At 41.3% G+C, this 25946-nt stretch overlaps 1 protein-coding gene and 1 long non-coding RNA gene across 2 annotated transcripts in view; one reads left to right on the top strand and one right to left on the bottom strand.

Annotated features, from left to right (window-relative positions):
• LOC141441176 (frizzled-4-like) overlaps window positions 1-25931 on the bottom strand; it is a 59274-nt gene extending 33343 nt beyond the window's left edge. The window contains exon 1 of the mRNA XM_074105854.1: window positions 24686-25931. Coding sequence (XP_073961955.1) covers window positions 24686-25596 — 911 coding nt within the window. The 5' untranslated portion in view covers window positions 25597-25931. The remainder of the gene's footprint in view (window positions 1-24685) is intronic.
• LOC141441178 (uncharacterized) lies at window positions 10170-11714 on the top strand. The gene is made up of 2 exons (XR_012452780.1): window positions 10170-10722; window positions 10807-11714. It is a non-coding gene; the product is annotated as an uncharacterized lncRNA (long non-coding RNA).
• Window positions 25932-25946: the final 15 nt, after the last annotated feature.

Here is a 25946-nt window from a genome sequence, read left to right as displayed (position 1 = left end):
ATTATATAAGGCCAACCCGAGTTTGTTTTATGAGAGCCGTGACTAACAGAATCCCTTTATCGGCTTTATTCATCACGTGATTAGCGGCCATCTTGGATTTGAAGAAAGTCGAAACTCGAAGTTCGTGTCGTGCGGTCCCTCTGCCACTTATACTATTTAATACAAGAGCGAGAGGGACGGTACGATACGAACTTCGAGTTTCGTAGTAGCCCTGCAGCGTTTGAAAAGTACACGCATATGGGGAAGGCGCGAAGAGTTCTGAGTAACTTCGTGCTTGTAGAAATGAGGAGTAGGTATTTGGTGCTCTGTTTCCGATGCAAGATTACAAAAAGAATTATAAAAGAAAAGACTTGTGAAATGGAAACTTTAGAGCTTCAACGTTGTTCGTTGTTGTTTGTAAGTTTTTGTTTAAAATTTCATTTTTAATACGTTTTTTTATAATTATTATTAAAAAATCTTGTTTCTGACTGTACTTGCATTGTTATCTATACTAGGTACGTTTACGTCGATCGAGTGGTAGGTACGGTCAGCTAAGTCAGGTCTATCAATTTTTAAACAAATTTCTATGAAATGAATATGTCGCTAAAGTCGAACTTTCAAGTTGACTGACACGTCTATCGGCATTATTTTTTATGCCATGCAAACAATTATCAACTTTAAGGTGGTAGACCACATATTTGGCTGATGGTATTTATAGGGCATATTAAAATTAAGATCTGAACAAGAACATTCCTCGTTTCTCGAACTTGTTCATCAACCACTGATTCCTGACAAATTCCACGCATCTCTAAACGGTATCGATTGACATTCAATATATTTTTTGTTTATTTTCGAACATTTGATGTTTCTAACAAGCGTATTGTGTGTAACGTCGCCGCGGTCACGCCGGCTGTCAATCACGTCGCGTCACGTTCCACGCCTCGTTACACAACGGAAATAAAAAAATATTATGAACTATTGGGACGTAAAATGACGCTTGAGTTGCGCAGCGTATCTACAGGATATCTACGCGTAAGTTATCTAACTTGTGTAGTTTATTTGGTGGTTTGTCGATAAGTTGCAAGTGGTACAGTCACCTGCGCCAATATCTGACGCAACAAAGCGTGCATAAATATCTGATAGGTACGACTCTAGTTTTAGGGCCGGTAGGACATGTCAGATATTTTTGCACGCTCCGCTGTGGCACATCATATCAATGGTGGTGATTCTGATTGTACATACATAATTGTATACAGATAAATACTGTCGTTGTACACTAGCAAGTTGTTTGAGCTGCTGTCCTGGGTTTGTAATTTGTAACAAAATTAGCTTTCAACTTCGTATTAGTAACTCAAACAATTTTATTTAAGTGTCTACCATGAAGTGAACCAACTAAAATGATTTGTTCTGCATATATGTTACGATGATAGCTGTGTCTCTAATTAGGTACTTCTGCACTTCTCTTCTCAGTTAGAATTAGAAAGAGCATAGATAGAGCTCAAAAATTCGGACACTGGCTGCAATACTCTTTTTTGTTCTCTTATAATGGTTAACAGCAGCATTTTAGTGCAAAGCTTATGAAATTTCGATCGAATGTGTACTTACATGTGGTACCGGCACTCCGATCGCTTTGATGGCGCCGCCGAGTGCGCGCGCGCCTGCAAATCACGGCTCAAAGTCGCCGCCTCGTTAATAGTTGAAGCGTTATAACTCGCGATAGCAATTATGATATATCATAATATCACCCTGGCCGCTAATAATGGCAGCGCCTAATATGTAAGGAGTTATGTCAGCGGTGAAAACTTTAGGTCATGCACTCATCCTAGTTACTAGTCTTCTGTTGCCCGTGATCCACCTGCCTAGTTCACCTAGGTGAACTAGTAAGTATAGTGGAAGTAGGTCTTAGTTTTATGTCCAAATGTTTTCTGAAGAAGGGGATCTCAAGCGGTAGGTTACGAGAGTTTGAGCTTTGTACCAGTAGGTGTTTGAAATAGGCATAGAACGACGAGGATGGATATCGACTGGGTTTTTTGAATAGACGGGTTCGGGTTAATTTAATAGTAATCTGAAATCTCTTCACTATGCCCAATATGAACTTGTTACTTGTATCTTTTTCCACATTGTCGATGACAAATCCTGGTTTTCATTGACTGCACGGCTAAAAGCTCGACGGCAGAAGATATACTCAGGTACAGTCACCAGCACCAATATCTGACACAAAAAGTGTGCATAAATATCTGATACGACTCTATTACTAGGGCCGGAGGGACGTTGTCAGATATTTTTGCACGCTCCGCTGTGGCAGATATTAATGCTGGTGACTGTACCTAAACATACTGTATAATATAAGTAAGTTAATGCATGACACGCCTATCTTCCATAGGTAAAATAATACACACACACACTCACACACAAACATCACGCCTGTATTCCCAAAGGCAGAGTACACGAAACGTTACTGCTTCGGAGCCACTTTAAGCAACTTTAGGTTTTAAATTTGACAAAAACGGTACAATAGTGACAGGTTGCTAGCCTGTCGCCTACAGTATACCTTAATCTATATCCTCAGTCGCCTCTTACGACATCTACGGAAGAAATGGAGAGGTGTAATTCTAACCCGACACCACACAGGTAAAATAATAATAATAATGGACAATGACGAGTTAATCCTCGAATTTAGAGCATATGCATTTACTATCTATCGCGTAGTTTGTACCAGGGAGTTTCTGTTTGTATCGGTCGGAAATAACGGAAATTAAGCAAAACACAGTGGTACAGTAGGGCTACTACGAAATTCGAAAATCGAAGTTTGTGTCGTTTGGTCCCTCTGACACTTATACTATACTATTTAATACGAGAGTGAGAGGAACAGTACAATACGAACTTCGATTTCCAAACTTCGGAGTAGGCCCTCAGGTCAAGTTTCTTCCTACCAACTGGACAACTGGGGCTTCCGCTTCCGGCCGGCCAACTCCCCAAAAATGTAGTTCGCTTCCATAGGTACACGTAGCCAGAGAACGTGGGCTCGAATTCTAAATATTTTATGTACCTTTTCTGAATTCTAAAAAATTTATACATTACAAACTCTAACTTTAACTATTATTTTCGCATCATAAAACTCGCCAGGTTTCACCATTTTTTCAGAATATTTCTGGTTATTGATCTTTAACATATACCTAGTTATTTGTGATAGGTGTAATTAATAATGGTCATAAAACGGTAAAGGCGGTAGTGGTGCGGCGGGTTCGCTCATCGCTATTCGCTGCGGGCATACAATTTTACGCGTTCGACGCACACGATTTACGTTTTACAGACAATTGTTCGTGACGAATGCAAGCCGTAGACTGTCTTTGAGCCCCACTGGAGCTTTGGTGATCATTAAAATAAAATATGAATAATTGAATCGTCGTATGAAGAGTTACATCGAAAGCGGTAAATGGGAACAACACTTTTCACGGGCTCAAAAGAGAATCAGAAGAGAATAACGTCTTAAAAATTATTAAGATCCACATTTGACGATAAGTTTCAATTTCATAGTCGCTTTTGGTGCCTGACGGTTAAGTAAAGATATACTCGTAAAGTCTCTTTGACAAAAAAGAGAAACGCACGACTATCAATATCAAAAAAAAAATACCGTAAATACTAAAAGGTGTTAGATTTAAAACCTTAATTTCGAAAAGGTCAATCATGCGACGACTCCGCGATCTTAATTATTCAAAATGGTCGAAGAATTTGTATGTTTGTGGATACAGCGCCGGTCCGTTGTGGCGGCTTATCAACAAGATAAAATACCAATTCGCTAAATTGGGCGGCGGAATTAATTGGCGTAATAAAATAAACAAATGAGTGGGACACTTCTTTGAACATTTACGTAGGACATTAATGCCGATGCGGTCGTGAATGACGCGATGTGTCGGCACTGCGAGCTCGTATTAAGGTTCCGTAGCCAAAATAGCAAAATGGAACGCTTATAGTTTCGCCATGTCTGTCTGTCCATCCGTCCGTCCGCGGCTTATTTAGTCTCTAAGACTATTAGTGCTATAAAGTGGTAATCTTGCATGGATATATGTATGTAGCAATTATGCCGACTAAATGGTAAAAACTCGTCAAATATTTATAGGAAAAAGTTTTTTTACGGTATCTCCCATACACATCAAGTGGGGGGTGTTTTTTTTTTCACGTCTAACCTTATAATGTGAGCTATAGTTGGATAGGTGTTTTAAAATCATTATCGGAATTTTCAAGAACATTTTTCGATTCGATACAGTAGTGCAAATTTTGTTAAAGTCGAGACCCCCCTGTTCTCTAAACGTTAGTTTGAAAATAGACTTTGTGGATCGAAGGCAGTGCAGTATGTAGCTCAGGTAGTGAAGGTACCTCAATCAACAGAGAAGATGTTTTTATACAAAGCTGGTCTAAATGGTGGTTAGCTTTATCCAGAAGTAAAGTAAGAAGATAATCGAAAAATACGGAGTTTACGGATCTATCACTTTTAATAAGGTCCTTCACGGAATGATCCTCGGGCGCGGCCACGTAAACGATCTCGTTATAGAAAACTTTATGGACCTCTTATGGCGCGTGTTTTACATACAATCGAATCATTTCTTATACGATGTAAATAAACTGGTTTTCGTATCCTTTGTTACTAGCGCGTTTGATGGACGGGTGACGGGGTTTCAAAAACGGACAGATAGTGTCTTCGTGCTCTCTTTGAGAGAATGTTTATTGTGTATTTTTTCTTGGAATTAAAGAACAGTGCAGGCTTGAAGCGTTATCGCATCGGAGTAGTGGGTGTGATAAGATGTTGTATGGTATACAATTAACGAGCGATACAGTTTTCGTGTCAACACTTTTGTTTGTTCTCTAATTTAATGCTTACGATTAATGACAAATAGGTTAAGAATTTAAAAAAACCGGCCAAGTACGAATCGGACTCGCGCACCCAGGGTTCCGTCCATATTTATAAGTATGACAAAATGTACGCTATAAACGGCTATTATAAAAACACAGTGTTCTTCTTCTAATCGCTTTTACGCCACTACCATAAGGTCGATGCATACATATACGTTGACGCTAGGACTGTGCAGATATTTATATTATATCCTCGACTGTACATACATGCAAAACAAACGTAGCATTTAAATTTCCTAATTCTACATACTCTGACATTCTATGTACCCTTTGTTGTTTACTATATAATTCATCTCTGACAAACTTTTTTGAAGGCCTAGTTGATTTGCTATTTACCTACCAGCATTACCTACTCAGACAGAAGTATATGACTATGTAGGTACGATTACCAACCTACATAAATATGTGCCACAACGGAGCATGCAAAAATATCTGACTAGGAGTGCCCTACAAATAGAGTCGCACGCATCAGATATTTATGCACGCTTTGCTGTGTCAGATGTTGATGCTGGTGACTGTACATAACTGTACTGTGTTAACTCCTTGATAAGCAAATTCTTGCAGAGACTGCAGAGTCAAATTCCATGTACACCTACATAATAATACGTAGATAAGAAGTAGGCCAAACACTTACTGCTTATTCGTTTAAAAATGTTGTTTTTACCTTATAATACGTTAGCGTAATAAATACGTTTCTCTACGACTAAATACGAATCACACAAAAAACGTCAGAGCCATAAAATAGTTTGTAGAGCATACATATACACATACGTACATACATGTCTCGTTTCCACTAATTGAAAACAAGTGAGGAGTGAAAGCGAAAGAAAAGGAATTAGATTGTGGGAGGATGCAGGTAAATGAAATAATATAATGTCGACATGTGCATCTGCTTAGCGGGGAGTCGCCGGTTGGACGTAAGAAAAAGTAGAGCCGCAAGCTTATAATTTTTTTTTTAATTGTTTCAAATAATGGAACAAACTTACGGTTTGTTGCGTTCTTCAAATATAAACTTTTAATGAAAATAGAAAACAGTTATAAAATATCAGGAATAATGCAAATCCGCTTATCTATAACACGAAAAACGTGTAATTACCCGCCCAACGTATGTACGTGTAATAGTCTAAGAGGTGGCAGGAATTTTTAAAACGATCATGGAAACGGTTAGACTCATTTTTATGTGTTGTAGAGTGGTCTGCTGATGTGAATAATTTTGGTCTGCCTGCTCTCAGTGGGTGCAACTTTGAGATATAGCTCATCAAAGAGGCTTTATTGTTGCGAAAAAAAAACGATAACAGAAATGGTTAGTTTTAGTACATATTCAAAGTATGGCGTCTCCTCATGTGAAACGAATTGGTCTGCCTGCTCTCAGTGGTTGCATTTCGGAGCTATGACGCGCGCAAGTCGCTTTATTGTTGTGAAAAAAAAACGATAAGGGAAATGGTCAGTTTTGGAACCAATTCCAAGTATGACATCACCGCCGCTGAAACTAGTTGGTCTGCCTGCTCTAAGTGGTTGTATTTCAGAGCTATGATGCTCGCAAGATGCTTAATTGTAAAGAAAATTCAAGGTAATGGTAATCAATAAAATAAATCTCAGAGACCGTTAGTACTAGAAAGCTGTAATTTGGTATAAATTTACCTATCTATCACGCCAACAAAGTGGTAAAATAAAAAATAATAAAAAAAATTTTTAGGGTACCTCCCATAGACATAAAATGAGGGTGATTTTTTTTTTCTCAACTAACCCTGCATTGTGGGGTATCGTTGGATAGGTCTTTTAAAACCAATGGGGGGTTGCTGAGACGATTTTTCGATTCAGTGATCTGTTTGTGAAATATTCAACTTTAAAGTGAAAACTTTCATCAAAATCGAGCGTCTCCCCCCTCTAAAATCTAAACCGTTGGGTGAAAAAATTCGGAAAAATTAAGGATGGTAGTAAGTATATCAAATTTACAAGAAATATTATAACGACTAAGATTGTTTGAGAATTTGTAGTAGTTCAAGAGTTACTAGCAGCCTAAGGTATAAAACATACCTAAACTTGAAAGATTCCGTACACAATACGAAATGGCTACGGAACCCTTTCTTGGGCGTATCCGATACGCTCTTGGCCGGTTTTTAATAATTCACCTTACTTATATAAAATAATGTAATCAGCTTTGGTAACAAAGATGGGGATTTCGTAATCGATTCCTGATTTCACGATTACTTGATTTTTCTTTGTAATCCTCTACTGGGTATCAAATCAAGTGAAACGGTGAATTATCATTTTATATTAAGGAGTCCGTATTCATTTATACAAATATTAGAAGCAACAAAGTCCCACGGCGAATGGCTGAAGTAGAAACGTTTTGGTTTGATGCAACCGGGCTTTGTCTGAGGCCAACACGTGGGCGGCTCTGGGGGTGTTGTATGACACCGTGGTCGCTTCATTCTGCACTGGGGGGACTGAGAGGGTTCGGCAGCACCCGGAGCATCAGAGCAGCCCTATTAAGGGTGGTACTGCTCTCTTTGCTTAGCCTTGGAAGGGGCTAGAAAAGGTGTCCTGAAAAAAGCTCACGCCAAACACACGGAAGGTGTAGTGTAACCGCGGCTGCCTTCGCATCTTAAAACACGTGATCGAAATAAAATAAATAATAATAATACTATAAATCAATCGGAAATGAGATTTGGTGCATGGAACGTGCGAACTCTTGTTGATCGTAATGACAACGCCTGCCCAGAGCATAAGACCGCCATTGTAGCTCGGGAACTCTCTCGCTATAATATCGATAGAGCTGCTCTCAGCGAAACACACCTTGCTGATGAGGGTGAGCTGGTGGAGTAAGGTGGCGGGTATACATTCTTCTGGAAAGGACTCGCCTCGACCGAGCCGCGAAGGTCAGGCGTAGGATTTGCGGTTCAAGGATCAACTCATTAAGAAGTTACAAGAAATCCGGTGCACATCTCGGACCGCGTGATCACTTTGCGCCTTCACCTGGATAACAACTACTACCTTTATGTTATCATGTTGTATGTTGGATAAGCTCCGTGGAGTCACTGTATAGAGAGTGTACGACCTAGGGAGCAGATCCTTTTGTTAGGTGATTTCAATGCCAGAGTCAGACAGGACTTTATTGCATGGCCTAATGTTCTAGGTAGACACGGAGTAGGCAGAATGAACGATAACTGATAGCTGCTACTAAATTTCTGTGCACAATTTCATCTTGCAGTTACAAACGCAATGTTCAGACTTCCCGCTAAGCATTAAAACACGTGGATGCATCCAAGGTCCAAACACGCATCTGATAGATTATGCCATCGTACGCCAAAGGGATGTTTCCCAAGTCCTAATCACCCGTGTCATGCGTGGTGCACACTTCTGGACCGATCATAGGCTTGTTGTGACGAAACTTCGTCTCCGCCTCCATCCTCCTTGCCTTGTATATCTGGTAGAACTAAGCCGACGTCTCTAACCGTTGATAGGCTTACGGATCTCGGGATCAAGGAAAATATACTATGACTCTTGATTGCTGCGTTGCCTCTTTCTAATAAGATCATGGCGATCTTGATGCTGATTGAGGTCTGAAAGTCCAAAACCAAAACACGAGGATTGGATTGATGAGAATGATGGAGTCCTTAGAAAGGCGATTGATAACCGACGTCCTCTACAGCAGCACAGGGGTACCAATTCATACAGTATGGCGAAGATCAAAAGTAGTGACCTGGAGCTACGCAGACTAGCTCGGGAAACAAAAGACAAGTGATGGCAAGACAAAGCTCGCTATTTGCAGTGGCTTGCAAATACTAATCAGCTAGGGAAGTTCTATGGTGAAATTAAAAAGCTAATCGGCACGACTTCACTTGCAAAAGTCCCACTTAAGCCTGTTAGTGGCGAAGGCCTTTTTAAAGGTAAGGAAGAAGTGCTGATGCGATAGGCAGAACATTTCAACTCTCTGCTGAACGTAGATAGGTCGGTTGACCTGGAACACGTTCGCTCAATTTCCCAACTTCCTATTGACATAAAGCTGGACTAGCCGCTGAGACAAAGCAAGGTTGTTCTGCTAAGTATTAAGCAACAAAAAAATAAGCGCGCGGTCGGCATTGATTTTATACCGGATGAACTGCTCAAATACGGCGTTGAGGAATTGCATACGGCCGTATGGGAGCTCTTTCAGCTGATGTGGAGAGAAGAGAGAGTCCCGTCAGCCTTGAAAGTCTTATATAAGAACAAAGGAGTACTTCTCTGATGTAAGTCCCGGGGAAAATATTTGCCCGAGTCCTAATGAACCGCCTTAAGGAACTTTCTTAAAAAATATTGCCTGAGACTCAGTTTGGCATTCGACCTAATTCGCGTAACGTGTCCGCACCACCGAAATTGTCACCGCATGAGGTAGGACTCAATGCCACCTACATTGGCCCTGCGCAGCAGCACTTTCGTATTCCGCACACGAATCAGACCATTTGATCCTTCAAAGTTTTCTGAGGCATCTTAGGTAGAAACGGTCTAGCATCGAATGTGCCTGCGATACACCATCCACGCTTCAGCAGAGTACAATAAGTTAGGAACGACCATGGACATGTACACAGAGATTTTTACGACTAGTTTAAGGTCATGCGTACAGAAGAGCTTGAAATCCAATTTATATAATGCTGCAGCTGCAGCTCCGATTTGGCTGTTAATCTGGGCGCTATTTTCTCACTGCGGCAATTACAGGAAAAAGAACAGAGAGCAAAGCCGCCGCATGTGCATCTGCTTCGTCGATCTCGAGAAAACCTTTGATAGTGTCCCTCGAGAAGCTCTATGGGTGATCACAGTAAGATAGGATGCACAGAAAACTTTGTGAGACTTCTCCGACTCCTGCATGACGACATGCAGTGCTGCGTCGCTCTCGAGAGTGAACAATCAAACTTCTTACCCGTTACCTGTGGGGTGAAGCAAGGTTGTGTGCTAGCGCGTGTGGGTGTGAGCTTGACGCCAAGATTAACAGCCGAATCGGAGCTGCAGCTGCAGCATTCGGTAAGTTGGATTTCAAGGTTTTCTGTTCGCATGACCTTAAACTAGTCACAAAGATCTCTGTGTACATGTCCATCGTCCTTCCTAACTTATTGCACTCTGCTGAAGCGTGGACCGCGTATCACAGGCACATCCGCAAGCTAGACCGTTTCCACCTAAGATGCCTCCGAAAAGTTTGAAGGATCAAATGGTCTGATCATGTACGGAATACCGAAGTGCTGCGCAGAGCAAATGTAGGTAGGTGGCATTGAGTCCTACCTCATGCGGCGACCACTTTGTAACGTTGTGTTTTCTTCCATGACTCGAACTGCCCGAAATCCGATTAATCTGGCAATTATTTTAATATATTTTTTTCAGCTGGTAACAGGAAAGAGGATTGTGTTGACGGGGTCATCTCTGATTGGAGCATTTAAGTAAATCATTTTGTAGGGATGTCAGTTCAGGAATTTCTATCATGTTTCAGGGGAAATATAATTAATTTCAGACATTGGTGAATAACATTTATTTAATTTACAATCAGTCGAATCTGATACAGAATCGAAAGCTAATAACATCTAGTGATAATTTGGCATAGTAAATGTTGTTCCCACAATTGGTGGGATTCGGGGGAAATTCTTAGGGGCTTTTCTTAGTCCAAGCTATGTTCACTCAGGCTTTGAGGAGGGCTGTACTGGAGTCTCCATTGCTTTTGACTTAGGCCTCCATAATGCGTGACCAAGATATCATTTTCCATCGAAGAAGAGACGAGGGTGGCAGCCTCTATTGTGAATTATTGTGGCTTCTTTGGCGCAAACGCAGCCCATTTAAATTCTATTTTTGTGCAGCAAGTGAACTGTAAGTAAATTTGGTTACTGAAATATTGGTTAGATTCGGTGTAGTCCACGTGGCATTATTTCTCATCCTTGTGGTTAATTTCAGCACATGAATCCTTGCATGCGGCTGAGGGTGGGAAGACCAGCGTCGAGTTAATCCTGGGCTACAGTTGATTTACTCCGGTAAGAATCATACAGATCACTTTACCTCTTTGCCACATGCTTTTGCCTTTTTGCAAGTGTCTAATCGAAGCAATTTCTTCTTCCTTCCAGCCGGTTAGGGTCATCATTATGATTATTAAGTTTATTAGGTTTATTAGGATTATTCTGATAATTATTTTTCATCTTTCGTTTACTTACTACAGTAAAGTAATTTGTGGCATGATGATGCCAATGATTTGGGTTTAGACCTTGTCTTTTTGCACCTCCATTTGGGAGCTTAAGGTTTAGATAAACTCTAATTTCCGGGCTAGATATTCAATTCTGTATTCTGAGAACTAGCCAATTTTCTGTAGCATCATTGCCTTGGCTGTGCCTTCTGCAACTAGCTTTTGCCACGTCTTTTCTTCCGTTGCTGAGACCAGAAGACTGTTCTGCATCCTGTGGGACCCGCGCGGCCAGCTAAGGGTCAGCACATAGAGACGACGCCCCAGAGCATCGCGCTTGTCTCACTCCAGTGGTCATCCTTCGGCTGCCGGACTGGTGTCACAGAGAGGTAGCTTCTGGCCAGGTCTGTAAAACATTTATAAATATGAATTAGGGAAGTATGATTTAAATTCAGTAGTTGAAAATTGAAATTGATGGCAAGTTTAGATTTCCTTAGGGACTAACACCATTAGGCTTAATAAATTGTGAAACTAGCATATAAGAACCGCCTTCTGCATCACACCCGCTTGCGGCTGAGCTAAAACTATCTTTGTAAATTGTCTGGTAATCTACTACAAGTGGTTTCACATATTTATATTACTTTACGCTGTATAGAGTCAAAAGAGCAATAAAGATTGTGTTTACATACTAACATTTTTCCTTTACATCCTTTAGATAGAGCCCTAATTATTCAGAGCACGCCTCCAGACAATATTTAAGCATTTTCAGTGTAGCAACAGCTACTTTCAGTTTTATTCTGTCTTTCCGCATTGCCCCTTGGCTGTTACCCACACCGGGCTTGTTTTCAGTACGGCACAAGGTGGCAACTTCGGTGGAGCCGACACGTTACGCGAATGTCAGAGCAGCGGGTGACGAAGCGCGTCTTCTGGTCAGAACTTGAGGATGGCAAGCGTAAGCATGGCGGGCAAGTTTTGAGGTATAAGGACGTGCTAAAGAGAACCATGAAAAGTTGCACCATAGTGCCGTCTCAGTGGGAGAACGAGGCCGCTAACCGACAGGAGTGGAGAGCTAAGGTGAAGGCTAAACCTCCACGACTTTGAACTGAGACGGCGCTGTGACTTATAACCAAGCGCGATAATCTGAGAGCCCGACTATCTGCGGCAATCAGTTATAATTATAGTGAAATCAGCTTTGGTAACAAAGATGGGGATTCGTAAACGATTCCTGATTTCACGACGCTTCAACTCCGACTGTGTTTCATGCGCTTGCAAGTGGCACTTAGCCAAACTTCTTAGAGAAGACTTCTTATACAAGTAAGTTGAATTAACAAAAACCGGCCAAACGCGTATCGGACACGCCCAAAAAAGGGTTCCGTAGCCATTACGAAAAAATCAAGTACTTAATATTTTTCTAAGGATTTCGTATTGTGTACGGAATCTTCCAAGTTTAGGTATGTTTTATACCTTAGGCTGCTAGTAACTCTTGAACTACTACAAATTCTCAAACAATCTTAGTCGTTATAATATTTCTTGTAAATTTGATATACTTACTATCATCCTTAATTTTTCCGAATTTTTTCACCCAACGGTTTAGATTTTAGAGGGGGAGACGCTCGATTTTGATGAAAGTTTTCACTTTAAAGTTGAATATTTCACAAACAGATCACTGAATCGAAAAATCGTCTTAGCAACCCCCCATTGGTTTTAAAAGACCTATCCAACGATACCCCACAATGCAGGGTTAGTTGAGAAAAAAAAATCACCCTCATTTTATGTCTATGGGAGGTAACCTAAAAAAATTTTTTTTATTCTTTTTTATTTTACCACTTTGTTGGCGTGATAGATAGGTAAATTTATACCAAATTACAGCTTTCTAGTACTAACGGTCTCTGAGATTTATTTTATTGATTACCATTACCTTGAATTTTCTTTACAATTATGCATCTTGCGAGCATCATAGCTCTGAAATACAACCACTTAGAGCCGGCAGACCAACTTGTTTCAGCGGCGGTGATGTCATACTTGGAATTGGTTCCAAAACTGACCATTTCCCTTATCGTTTTTTTTTTCACAACAATAAAGCGACTTGCGCGCGTCATAGCTCCGAAATGCAACCACTGAGAGCAGGCAGACCAATTCGTTTCACATGAGGAGACGCCATACTTTGAATATGTACTAAAACTAACCATTTCTGTTATCGTTTTTTTTTCGCAACAATAAAGCCTCTTTGATGAGCTATATCTCAAAGTTGCACCCACTGAGAGCAGGCAGACCAAAATTATTCACATCAGCAGACCACTCTACAACACATAAAAATGAGTCTAGCCGTTTCCATGATCGTTTTAAAAATTCCTGCCACCTCTCAGTCTATAAGTTACAGGGGATAGTTTCAGTTTGATAATTTAATTTTTATTTTAATCGAACGAATTTGGAGTAAAAATTGAAAACTAACTAATTTGTTAACTTGGAAAATCTCTATGTACATACATAATTGTGTATTTTTCACTGCTTATTATTGGTTGGTGTTTAATAAAGATTTATTGTATTTCAATGAATTGTAAATTTGTCAAATACGCGGATTAGCTCCATCCCCGAAGAAAAATTTGACTAAAAGAGAGTAGGTTAGGTTAGGTCGGTATTTTTTATACACAAAATCCACTTATTCTTAACACAGATAATAGTGAATGATAAACTTCTCTTTACAAGATAAAACATGGAAACAAAAATATATTTTCGTAATCCAAGCCCGACTGTCCAAACATTTTGTGTTCGGCGCAACTTCGGGATGCGTGTTTAAGTTAAGGCCGTCGGGATTTCTCCCTACGATCAATAAATCAATAAATACACCGTCCAGCCGGCAGTAATGGGTATCGTTGTTTATTTAGGACCATCTTTGCACGGGCGCATAGTCACTGTTGCATTATTTAATTCAGAGTCTCAGAGCGTTATTAAACGGAAGCGACTCTAGTTTGTCTTGGTCCAGGATCTTAGGTACTGAATCTGCAATTTTCATTGATATTATTAACAATTTCTCTATTTTTATTTATTTTTATGTATAACTTATTATGTACAAAGTATTCGCTAGTGCTGAGATTAATACATAGTTTTTTTTATATGTAGTTTCAGTGTTTAATACATCGAAGGATATTTGTTAATAGTGATAGTGGTGTATGTATGTACCTACTTGTATTTCATTTTTAATATTAATGTTAGGTAATATGTCTTTACTTTATGTCAGTACTTAGATATATTTTGTACTATGACCCGAGCATATCAATTTTTTAATACCTAGTCACAGGAGCATTTAGTGGGAAATATGTACATTCTGTGAACTTCTACATTTGAATTACTCAAAATCACAAACTAAATTTTAACAAGAAACCTAACATTGACAAGAAATCTTCACTTCAGATTCAGATAGACTTGAGAGGGGTTTACTACATCAAGAACAAGTTTTTTTTTACTCTATGCATTTGATATTCAAGTACAAGTAGAAAACAAATGACTTCTGACCTCTTTTGACTAACAGAAGGCAACGTTCGAGAAAATGCCGCTACTTAAAACGAATCATTATCCCAGTAACATCATGAGTTACGTGCGTCCAAACTACTGTTCCAAATCTTGAAACTGCTGGCCACCATAAATTATACCCATGTTGGTGCATTTTTTTTGCCGGCACTGTGCAGTCCCAGCAAAAAAGCCTACCTGCTCCCCCAAACAAAGGCTCCCCATATATTTGGGTGAACGTCGTAACATTTCACGAAAAAAACGAACAAACTTACACACAAAAGTATTCGCATTTTCTGAGAACAAAACTGACCTTGCACGATCGGAAGAAAATTTATGGCGGCACGAAAAAACGGGAACTAGGTCTACATACTTTAATGTATATACGTATGTATAACTGTCTCCGCGATATTTCTGGCTGCTGTTAAACGGATATAGTGCAGCTGGACAAAAAGTTTGAGACGAATATAAAATTTAAATGTTACAAATAAGACAAGAAATTCGATGTGGTAGACCGGTAGACAGTTACATCGTATTGGATCGGTCCGGATGCCGTTCTCGTAGTGTGAAAATGAACCGTGATAGCTTTTAAACGTTAAGACAAGGGCCGGCGCAAGCGCAAGCGCTAAATGAACGGGTATCGCCGCTACGGTATCCATCCCATCTTTAAAATACATTTAAACTTACTCCGACTTTACTATTGTATTTTAATTGCATGATTGTTTTATAGATTTCAATGCGTAACAACTGACTATCTGTATAGTAAACAGGGCCACTACGCGAGTCTCATATCAAATAAGTAAAATAATGATCGGTTATTAAAACTGTACCCGATCGCAAGTCAAACTTGATCGATAATAAACCAGCTTATTACCATAGCCAACTACCTAGAAATTAACATCAATTTTGAAATTCCTGTCAAGCGCAGTTTCATCTTAGAGATAATCGCCCCTAATTACACGGCTATCCATCATTGAAAACCAACAAACGAGGCAGTTTGGGAAACAAGCCCACCCACCGGACGGCGAATTGAACTCGCAGAGGTCAGCAACAGAGAAGGGTTTGTTTTTATTCTGCGCTTGCGTTGATGTGAGATGCCTTTATGTCATCGCATAAACTTGTGTCACGCGTGACTTAAATTTCTATAATTTTTAAAAGTAATAAGCGGAACTCTTGTAGGAGCTCTTTGTTGTCCGTCTTGACAGACAGTCTTGGTAGTAGTATAGACAAGACCCCTTTTCTCAGGAACACGTGAAGGTAACAAGTCGAAATTAATATCAAATACTCAGGTCTGCTACTCCAGTGCAATCAAAAGATACAGTCATTAAAAAAGGTGTTTCTACATATACAAATTGCCGCAACCGACTCGCATTTGGCCGGTTTTTTATGATTGGGTCGGCCAAAAACGGTACTTCTACCCTATACTGGAAGAGGACGAGCAGCCAGGACGCTCCGTAAAGGCAGTTTAGTATAAATGTTGAACTAAAATGCCGATTGTCAACGGATTTCAAAAAACAAGGGGTGCCGCTGCCGCCACCTCGCCAATCAGATATTATACAGTGAACGTCAAATAACCATCAAACGACACTCGCGGCAGTTGTGCCGTCCTACAAGCGGTAAACAATACTGGCAAAGATACCGTGGCACAATGGATCTGATACGGCGGACGCTCTGAAGCTTCGTGCGGCGTATCGCGCGCATCAGCACGAGAAACGTGGATGCCATCCAATTACTGGCTGGTTTGTACTGAAACTTGGAATATATTTTAATCCTTGGGGTAAAGGGTCGTACAAGCTTGAACGTAGTGTGCGACTGGCATCTTAGGATCGACATCTAATAGAGCTTGATAAAGGTGGATCCAGCTTTATAGACAGGGGAGGGGGTCACGTGATCAAATTATATTTATTTTTTCGCATATAAAAATTAAATTCTCATCTTTTGCCACAGAAAGATATTTATTTTATTAAGTTACGAAAATTATCTACTGTTGTCCAACCCAGGGGTAATGATCCCCTGGATCCGCCCTTCTTGTCTCAAAAGCTCAGATCAAATCAAAACTATTTGGCATGAGAACTTATTAGCGAGAATGTACTAGCGATACTGAGTATCTGCAATTTTGTTTTCTGTTTTTGTGTGTTTTGTCTGTCATTTTCGGTGTCTGTTCGATCACCTACGCTTCAGTACGTAGGTACATACGTCAAGTAGTATTGTTTTGATTTGATTTTTATATAAAGATTTTATAAATGTCATTTATCAAAAAATAACTTTTGCAGGCATAAACTTCGTCTGTGCAGTATATTTCAGTAAATAATCTACTGAAGCTATGCAACAAGTTACCTAAGTAATCATGCTAGCGTTAAGCCGATGTTTTGTTAAACGTTTTTGTACATTTATTTCACGATCCCGATTCCTCTATTTATGTCCAACAAAGCATGTTCCAATAATGAGGATGGTCCGATACGATCGTTGCCAGCGCTGCGCCCGCGCCGATCCCCGCGCGATAGGACTCCAGCCTCGGCTCCTTTGTGATCTTTAGTCTTTAGCTCAACACCGCCCTTGCCCATCCGTATTCTCTCTCTAAGCAAGCGAAAACAGGTACGCAAATAAACTAACCTAAAAAAATCGCCAACTTAATGGTCACTTTATATTAGCCGGTCGTTAAGCCTTAAAAAGGCAATATCCTTAGCGCGGACGGTTCGATAATTAATTTTATAATACAGGAAACATTGTTGCAAAAAGACTGCGATGCGAGCTGCAAATTGTTATTATCGAAACAAGTCTCGGATCCGTCTCATCAGTAGGTATCGCTCGGTTGGGTGGGTAGATTGTTAAGAAGAAAAATTATTCTGGCAGCGCAAACCACGGTGATTACGACGGTGCGAGAGCGCCCGCGGGGTGCGTCTCCTGCGCTTATTGCCAGATGATTGAAGAGCCGCCGCCTCCACGCTCGGTCCTGGCTCGAGAGGGACGCCGCATTGCCAACCTCCAAGTCTGAACGGGACCGCAACAGCTCAGCATCTGATTAGCATCCCAATTACGTCGCGAGCGCAGTGGGATCGAATCTTCGGTTGAGTAGTGATGTACTTTTGAAAAGCAAGGATGAACAAAAGTTATCGATGGTATGTAGAAATATAAGCTTGTAAATACGAAACTTTATACAAGAGACGGACTAGATCAGTATACTGCTATGCTATGATGGTAAAGTTAATCCTAATCTAAATACAAACAAACCTCATTAATTCCAACATGCCGCTCCACACCTCAGTTAAACGTTAATTAAGGTTTAATTCATGGCTTTAAAGGTAGTGTACGTACACACACATATCACGTTATTGCGCGATAGTCACTGACCATAAACTAGCTTTACAACTTGTTTCCATGATAAACGCAGCCTATTTATTTCTTTTATTGTTTTTCCAGCGACACTTTTGTTCAAAAGTCTTAGAAACACAGACAGATGTCAGATTCCCTAATTTTCACAATTGTAAAGCGCGATCTGCGTACTAAGTGACATCATTTCACTATTATGGGGATTGGCCACAATAGACAGATCTCTCACCAGGCAGATGTTATTCCTAGACCTAGAGAAACTCGAAAATCGAAGTTCGTATCGCACCGTCCCTTTCACTCGCGTGCGGGTGAGCCATACTTGTAGGTTTAACGCGTATAGACACGCGCTTTTGTGTGCGTTACTACAGGAAGCGTCAGCAGGCTCATCGTTCATGAACAAAATAATAAAGTCACATATTACGAAATAGTAAATGCGCTGAGCTTTTTTGCAAATGGACTGTTTGTCTTTTTGGGCCCAGGTGTTTTCTCGGACATGTGTTGTCAATACATAACTTTCGTCTGTATAGACAATAGGCCGACCTTCAGAGCGGTATTCGGCTATTTTTTTAAAATATTTTAACCTCCACATTTTTATGTCGTGCCGCTCAACTAAAACTTGTATTAAATGACATAAGCGTCAGCGGTATGGCAACATACGAAGTTCGAGTTTTGCACTTCGTAGTATAGGACCATTCTAAAGTTTCACTTGAGTATTTCTCGAGTATGAGTTAAGAAAATAACGCGATGAAGAATACGATATCCAGTCATCCAGAGGGCATGTATTTTGAAATCGATATCGAGACTAAGACGTGCGCAGTGGCAGCCCTAGTAACAAGAATGCCGCTCGCCGCGAGGCGGGGCGCTCGTGGTGAGATTGCATCGGCAGCGCAAGGAAATTTAAAATAAACAAGAAATTATGAAACGACCATGATTATACACCTTCGTATTGACTGGTTGCCGGCTAGCGAAATACTCGTTAATTTTATAATGAAGCTGGTTAAAAAAAATACCTTCAATGTTTGTAAAGTTAAGCTTATTCATCTCCTGGCGATAATATAAGCAAGTATCGATTGCGTCATTTTGCGAAGACCTTTCATAGCTTGGTTGGAGATGCTATTAATATAATAATTAATACTTGCATAGTTTTACATATATAGATTACCCCAAACAAGTGTTCTTAATGGTTTACTAATGTTTCGGCGAATAACGTTTGGCAACCTGTTTCATTTCGCAACTTTTCATTTCTCAACTGTTTAATATTTCTGAAACTGTAAACCTTTCAGGATTTTTATAAAACTAACCTAACCTAACCTAAAGGGTTCTACACGATGGCCCTGAAATAAATCCTGAAATATTTACAGTTTTAGAGTTTGCGAAATGAAACAGTTGCCAAACGTTACGTTGCGAAAAGGCAGTACTCGGTTCTTAATCTATGAAGAGAGTCCCTGATAAACAAATATTTAAAACGGATAGGTACTTAACTCAAGTGTAGATCAAAAATATTAATACGGATTCTGCTAATTTTTTTGATTCCTACGCGGGTATCTACAAGGTAGGCCCTGTAAAAAATTTAACCAAAGCTTCCACTCTTCATCTTGAGCTAATAATACTACAACTTTTGAAAATAACTTGCATTATGATTTTTATTATAGTTTAAAGTTTAATTGGACAAGCAATGTATTGCGAAATCCGTCATTTTGTTACGTGACAGGCGATGTCATTTAGGCTATTGGATGCCGTACAGTGAAAATACCATTTAAAGGTAAACGTCCACTTGTCGGTATCGTACGCATCGGACGCATCGCACGCAACGGATCGTAGTATTCTTTGTATAGAAACTCATATAAGTGCGTCCACCTGTCCGCATCGTAAGCATCGCACATTTCTATACAAAGCAACAAATCCGATACGTCCGAAACGTACGATGCGGATAAGTGGACGCCTACCTTAAGTAATTTGTTTGGAATAAACATAATGAACAATCTAATAAGAATTGCGAACAGATTCTACTCCAACGAAGTTATGATAAAATACTTAATTTTTGAAAGTTGCAGAACTAAAGTAGTTTCATTTGAGTAGCAGAACCTCTGTTTTAATTTTTTGCTCCTGTCACAGGGCCCACCCGGTATAGCATATTCAATAAATTTTATGACAAATCGTTTTCATAGTAGTTGGGTAGGTACAAAGTTATTATTGCAACATCAAAAATTATAGTCCACAAGCCGTTTCCATTCGTTGGGAAACTCGGAATTATATACTTTGTTCCAGCATCTGTGGCATTTCGTCTAAATGAAACTCAAATTACCGTGATTTAGGAATGGAATGGAATAAAGCCCAAAGATTAAATTCTTCAACAACGATTATTTTGTCAAGTCACGTACACGGACGGTTGTAGCAATCGACCAACCAGCATGTGTCCTTAAAATACGAAGAAATGTTATACTCGTATTATAAATAGAGGCGATTATCATAAATAATATCCTTTAATATTTAAGCTTGATACAGATCTCTTATCCTTAATAGATGCATTTGAATGTTTAGTAGGGTAGGGTAGGCAGTCTTGACGTTCGGTGCGGGCGGCGCGGGCGCATGAACACAAAACCAATTTGACGTTTCTCATTACTCAGCGACCACAATGTGCGCTCGGCTAACTAGTTCCGTGCACAGCGATCTGCCCGTTGCACAATCGATAGGCAGTTACTAACTGAGATTAGGTCACGCGGCGCTTCGCGCATAGGAAGGGGGAATTTGGTTTCTCCAGCGACCACGAACACGCCCTTCTAATCTTTTATCAAACTTCGAATCTCTTAGTTTAGTTCTACCGTTATAGATAAATTAGATAATTCCCGGGGTACCGACTGGCTAACTAGTCCACTTCGAGTTGCTGCTAGTTTAGAGGCTTCCCGGGCAGCGGGCCCGGGCTCCCCGCCACACGTTCCTTGTAAACAATTCGAGCCGGCGTCTTTCATGTATCAATAAAACGCGATAACTGCTTGTAATTGATGCTATAACCGGCCCAGTGACTAGTTACGAGCATTGTTTGTGAACTGCTCGCCGATCACCGATGAACATCAATCGCAAGACATTCAGCGTCCGATTCGTGCTAAAATTTTGTCCATTCGCCCCCTTTCCTTTGTTGTCGGTGTAAAGAGTGGAGGAAAATTCTTTGTTTATATATTTTTAATTCATCGCACCCTAAGCATGTAAAGGGAAACTTTCCATCCACATTTTAAAATACAAATAGTTCAACGGGACATAATAGTTATCGATACCATATATCAAACCGAGAGCCATCATCGCCATAAAAGAACGCCGCTATCACATAAATCTAAGTAAAATTATCATAACGAGTCGGTTTTGAAACAAAATTCTGGCTTTCTAAGAAATTAATAATGTCCGCCATAAAGTCCGTTTACAACGATCCGTTTACATCGTTCCGCGGTGTTCGCCTCGGACGCAAGGAGGCGACGCACGGACGCACTATTAATTGGGTGCTGGCAAGGCCTCGTTGATAAATTTAAGGCTGGCAACACTCGCCATTTAATCACCCTAAAAATAATCACGAAGCTGATCGATGCAAAATTAAATAAGGCTACTTAATAAGAACCAGTTGTTAATCACAGAATTCTTTTAATTACAACGCTACCGAAAACCGCTGATAGAATCTCTAATTAAGATCTAATCTTTAAAGTTATATGTATAGTTACATATTATATACACACATACAGATATACATAGGTAACTACTTTAATTTGAGTCTGATTAGAGTGTAAATAATACTGAGTAGATAGCCAAATAACTAAGGTTGGGAAATCGATTTACCAAACCAGTGGCCCTACACTTACGGTCTTTAAAGAAATGGATGTCAATTAATCGAGTAGTCCGAGGGTATTTAAATGAAGCACTTTGTAGAGAATGTCAGACACAATTGTCCCCAAGTGCACGTAAGTTGAAGGGTGGAAGTAGCTCACAATAGCTCAAGAACTGCGTTCAAACCCATTTAGAGCTCTTGACATCCTATGAGCTCACTTGACATTTTTATTAATTCCTGTTTGTAGGGACAACAAATAACGTTACTACTAAGTATACCTACTTACAGTTTTTCAGCCATCTGTTGAATAATTTGAAAGTAAGTATTATATATTAAAACTAGCTGTTGCCCGCGACTCCGTTCGCGTAGAAGTATGAAAAATAGTTTACGTCCTATTCTCAGATCTACCGAATAGACACAAAAAAAAAACATAAAATCGGTCAAGCCGTTTCGGAGAGAGTTTTGATACAAACACTGTGACACGAGAATTCTATATATTAGAAGAAGAAAGAAAATATAAAAGTGATCGCATGTGCTGAATTGCCAAAAAGACAATCTTCGAACAGAGTTTTCATGACAACGCACACCTAAATCTAACAGAAATAAGAACTAACTTTTATAATACTGCGCAACTATATTGTTTGTTTGTTTGTTTATAGGTACTCTTTATTGTATAAAAAGGAAAAACCAAAAGGTTACAGAAAAAAATTAGTGAATAAGAAAAGGCGCTGTAATTTTTTAAAACACGTCATGATTCCAAAAATGTCTCATTTAGCGCGATCGTTCCGAGCCCGGCAAAGTGGAATGGTGTGACTTTCTGGAATGGCAAAGGCATCTGTGAGAGGACAGGACAGATACAGATAGGTAGGGTTTTTGTTGCGAGTCTTAATTCTGCATGTATTTGTGATTGTGGTAGGTAAGGTACATAAGAATAGAGGCAAAATTAGTAATAATTCTCCCTAAAAACAACACGTTTTTATTAAGGAGAATTATTACGAATATAGTAAGTGAAGATGAGAGTCAGTTCAATAACATAGTACCTACCTAGTTGTGGAATAATACCTACCTAGTTATGGAATGATGTTAAGAGGCATTGCATTCTTATTTCTCTCTGATGCAACAAGATCACCAAAAAAGGTGCAGCTTAAATGAATTTTAAACAATACCAATTTATGTGCACATGTTGAAAAGTAAGTTTTTACGACAAACCACTTGGCAGCTTGGGTATCAGTATCAGATTTACAAGCCACCTTATATGTTCTTATTGCGACATCCCATTCTGAGTTTTATAGTCCCACACATAAGGCGTATTACTATTATTCTCAACGCATGAACCGAGGATTTCGCTTTTTCCAAGTCTTTCTTACGTGTTCTATTTTTGTATGCATCTACAGAGTGCTAAACTTTATGGATTGGGATTTTTAAGACTGTGCCAATAAAGCGTTAAAGCCGGGTTTATCCTTCTTTCTATTTTTAGTGCATTCCTCGGAAGACAAACACAATAAAATTTTAAGTACCTTACCTACCTATACTAGCTTCCTACGATTAAGAACCAAGATTTGTAAGGTTTATATTAGTTGGATTAGATCAACATCAATCATCATTCGTAAAATGATATGTATCACGTGTTATCCACATACTTACTACACATATATAGGCAGCGTAATGTATGTAGCACATGAGTGTTAGGTGGTAAACGAATGATCGCATCCCACAACGGACCGGCGCGGGCGCAGTCGCCTAGCGCGTGATTTATTGAACCTCGTTTATTTTATTTCCCAATTCGTTTTACTTTACGGTCCGATCTTGTTTTTAGGAAACAGAAAAAGTGCTTTTCGACGAACGAGTTTGATTTATTCAGATGTTCCTTACATTAACATACCGATGAAAACTATACAGCAGGCTGTGCACAGTACAACGGACGCGACGCATTCCCTGTCTCGTAATGTCAAGAGAAATGTGAGATAGTTAACGAACAAAGTGTAAAACGGTTCTTATATAAATAATGTATGTTCAAACCCGGCTCCGTAGGACAACGAGACAAATACCAGTGCGTTTGTTCTTAACCGTTTGAAAGCATGACTTATTACCGAGCAAACAATGCGAGCTGAGCTGTCGGTCCGGTAGCGAGATCAGTCCACTAAACTACGTTGCCTATTCATTTTCAAATATTACATTGTGTTAGCCTCGCGACTTTAAACAATGACGTGTAGGTATTGTCATTATGCACCGTTATGTAATTATGAACTGCTTAGCTTCGGCTTCCAATAACAATTATCTTTACTTACGCGCTGAAATTTTTAAAGAGGCAGCTTTTACAGAAAGTTTCAATTGTAACTGCAGCCAAACAGTACCTTATCTACATATGTAATAAACATAACATAAAGTAAGAAAGGAAGATAAATCATAAATACCTATAAGATGAAGATGTAGTCAAAGTGATACCTATAAACACTTGAGAAAGTATGAATCTATTATTTAAGATAGGTTCCTAACCCTTTTTAGATTTTTCGTCGGAAACACGGTACCAACAAGAGAAATTTATATTCGCTCAAAAGCAAGCACAAGCTATTGTGTTTATTTATATACAGCTTACGCGCCAATAGCTTAGACGACAAGTGACAAAACATAATTGATCGGTGATAAAAGTTGGGACAGCGGGGACCCGAGCCGAGCCCCGCGCGACAATGGCCAGGCACCGAGGAGGTGCCATCTCATGGTCCGAAATCCTATTGTGTCGGGACACGCAGGAATTAGCTGTTCTGAACTGCAATTTTTTTGCGAATGGACAGTTTTTGTCCGCAGCAAATCGTCTTTACGATGTCACCTGCACCTATTGGAGTAAGTTCGAAACTTGACATAAAAGCGTAGGGTTGTCGATTTTTCAAACTTGATTTTTGTTTAGGCAGGTACGTCAGACTTGATGTTCTCTGAACAACGGTCTGTTTTGAGGTTTACATACGTATGTAGGTACCTACTCAAAATCGATAGATAAAAGCGAGAAGGCTTACCAAACAGAAGCAGCCAGGCCGAAGTAGTAGAGCAGCAGAAATACGACAGCGCAGTTGGGGTTGGCGAGTCCGTCGTGCGCGAGCAGCATCCTCGTGGGCGAGGTGGAGTCCTTGGCGCAGCCGGCGGCGGCGCGGCCGGCGGCGGCGCGCACGCCCCAGCCGGCGGCGGCGGCGCAGCGGCACAGCGCCACCAGCACCAGCGCGCGCTCGGCCGCGCCGCCGCGCGCCCCGCCCGCCAGCTGCGCGCCCGCCGCCGCCAGCGTGCACAAGAAGCTCAGCGCCGCCCACGTCGCCAGCCACACCTCGGCCGCGCGCCGCTCGCCCGCCTCCCACAGCACCTCCGCGTCACAGAACTGCGCGCAGCGGGCCGGCCCGCGCAGCCACACCCAGCTGCCGGGCCGCGCCAGCCGGCGGCACGCGCCGCGCCCGCCCCCGCCCCCGCCCTCCGGCAGCGAGCCGCCCGCCGGCGGCGCGCGCTCGCCCGGGCCCTCCATGCACATGTGTTCGTGGTTGTTCTCGGCGGGGAACAGCGAGCAGTCCAGCTCGGCGGGCCACGGGAAGCCGAAGCCGCGCAGCACCGGGTAGCAGCGCGCGTACACGCTCTCGCACAGCCCGCGGCACGGCCCGATGGGCAGCGCCACCTTGTCCGTGCACATGGGCACGTACACGGCGCACAGGAACAGGTGCAGCTGCGACGAGCAGCCGTACTGCACCAGCGGGCTGAACGTCTGCAGCGTCACGTCGGCGTCCGCCTGCAGCGTGTGCCGCGCCAGGTTGGGCATGCCGGTCTGGTTGTACCCTATGTTCTTGCACATCGCCACTTTGATCGGCTCACAGGTCCGCACGGACGCCTCGGCGGCGGCGCCGGTCGCGAGAGTCACTGACAGCAAGATCGCGGCGAGACACTTCATCTTAGTAGTCGGTTCGGATCAGATGACAGATTTCATTGTAATCGGAAATGTTTACGCGCGGGCGCAGCTTATCGCGGGTACACGAACGCGCGCGTCGCGGGCCGCGTCTCTCGGCGGAGTGCGGCGCGGCGTGTTTACTGCGCGGGCCGCGGGCGGGGCGCGGGACGCCGAGAAGTCCCGCAGCCGCAGGTATGCGATGCGGGATCGCGCGGCGGCGGGGAGCAAAGGGGACAAGCTGAAGGAACAGGGACTCCGCGGCGAAGTCCCCGAACGAGCAGCGCGAGGACGGCCTGTCGCGCGCTATCACTGTGTGTTATCAGGTCACCGCTCGCCGCCGGCAGCGGTGCGTA

Source organism: Choristoneura fumiferana, chromosome 23, assembly GCF_025370935.1.
Source record: "Choristoneura fumiferana chromosome 23, NRCan_CFum_1, whole genome shotgun sequence".
NCBI lineage: Eukaryota > Metazoa > Arthropoda > Insecta > Lepidoptera > Tortricidae > Choristoneura > Choristoneura fumiferana.
This window is presented reverse-complemented; position numbering and strand designations above follow the sequence as displayed.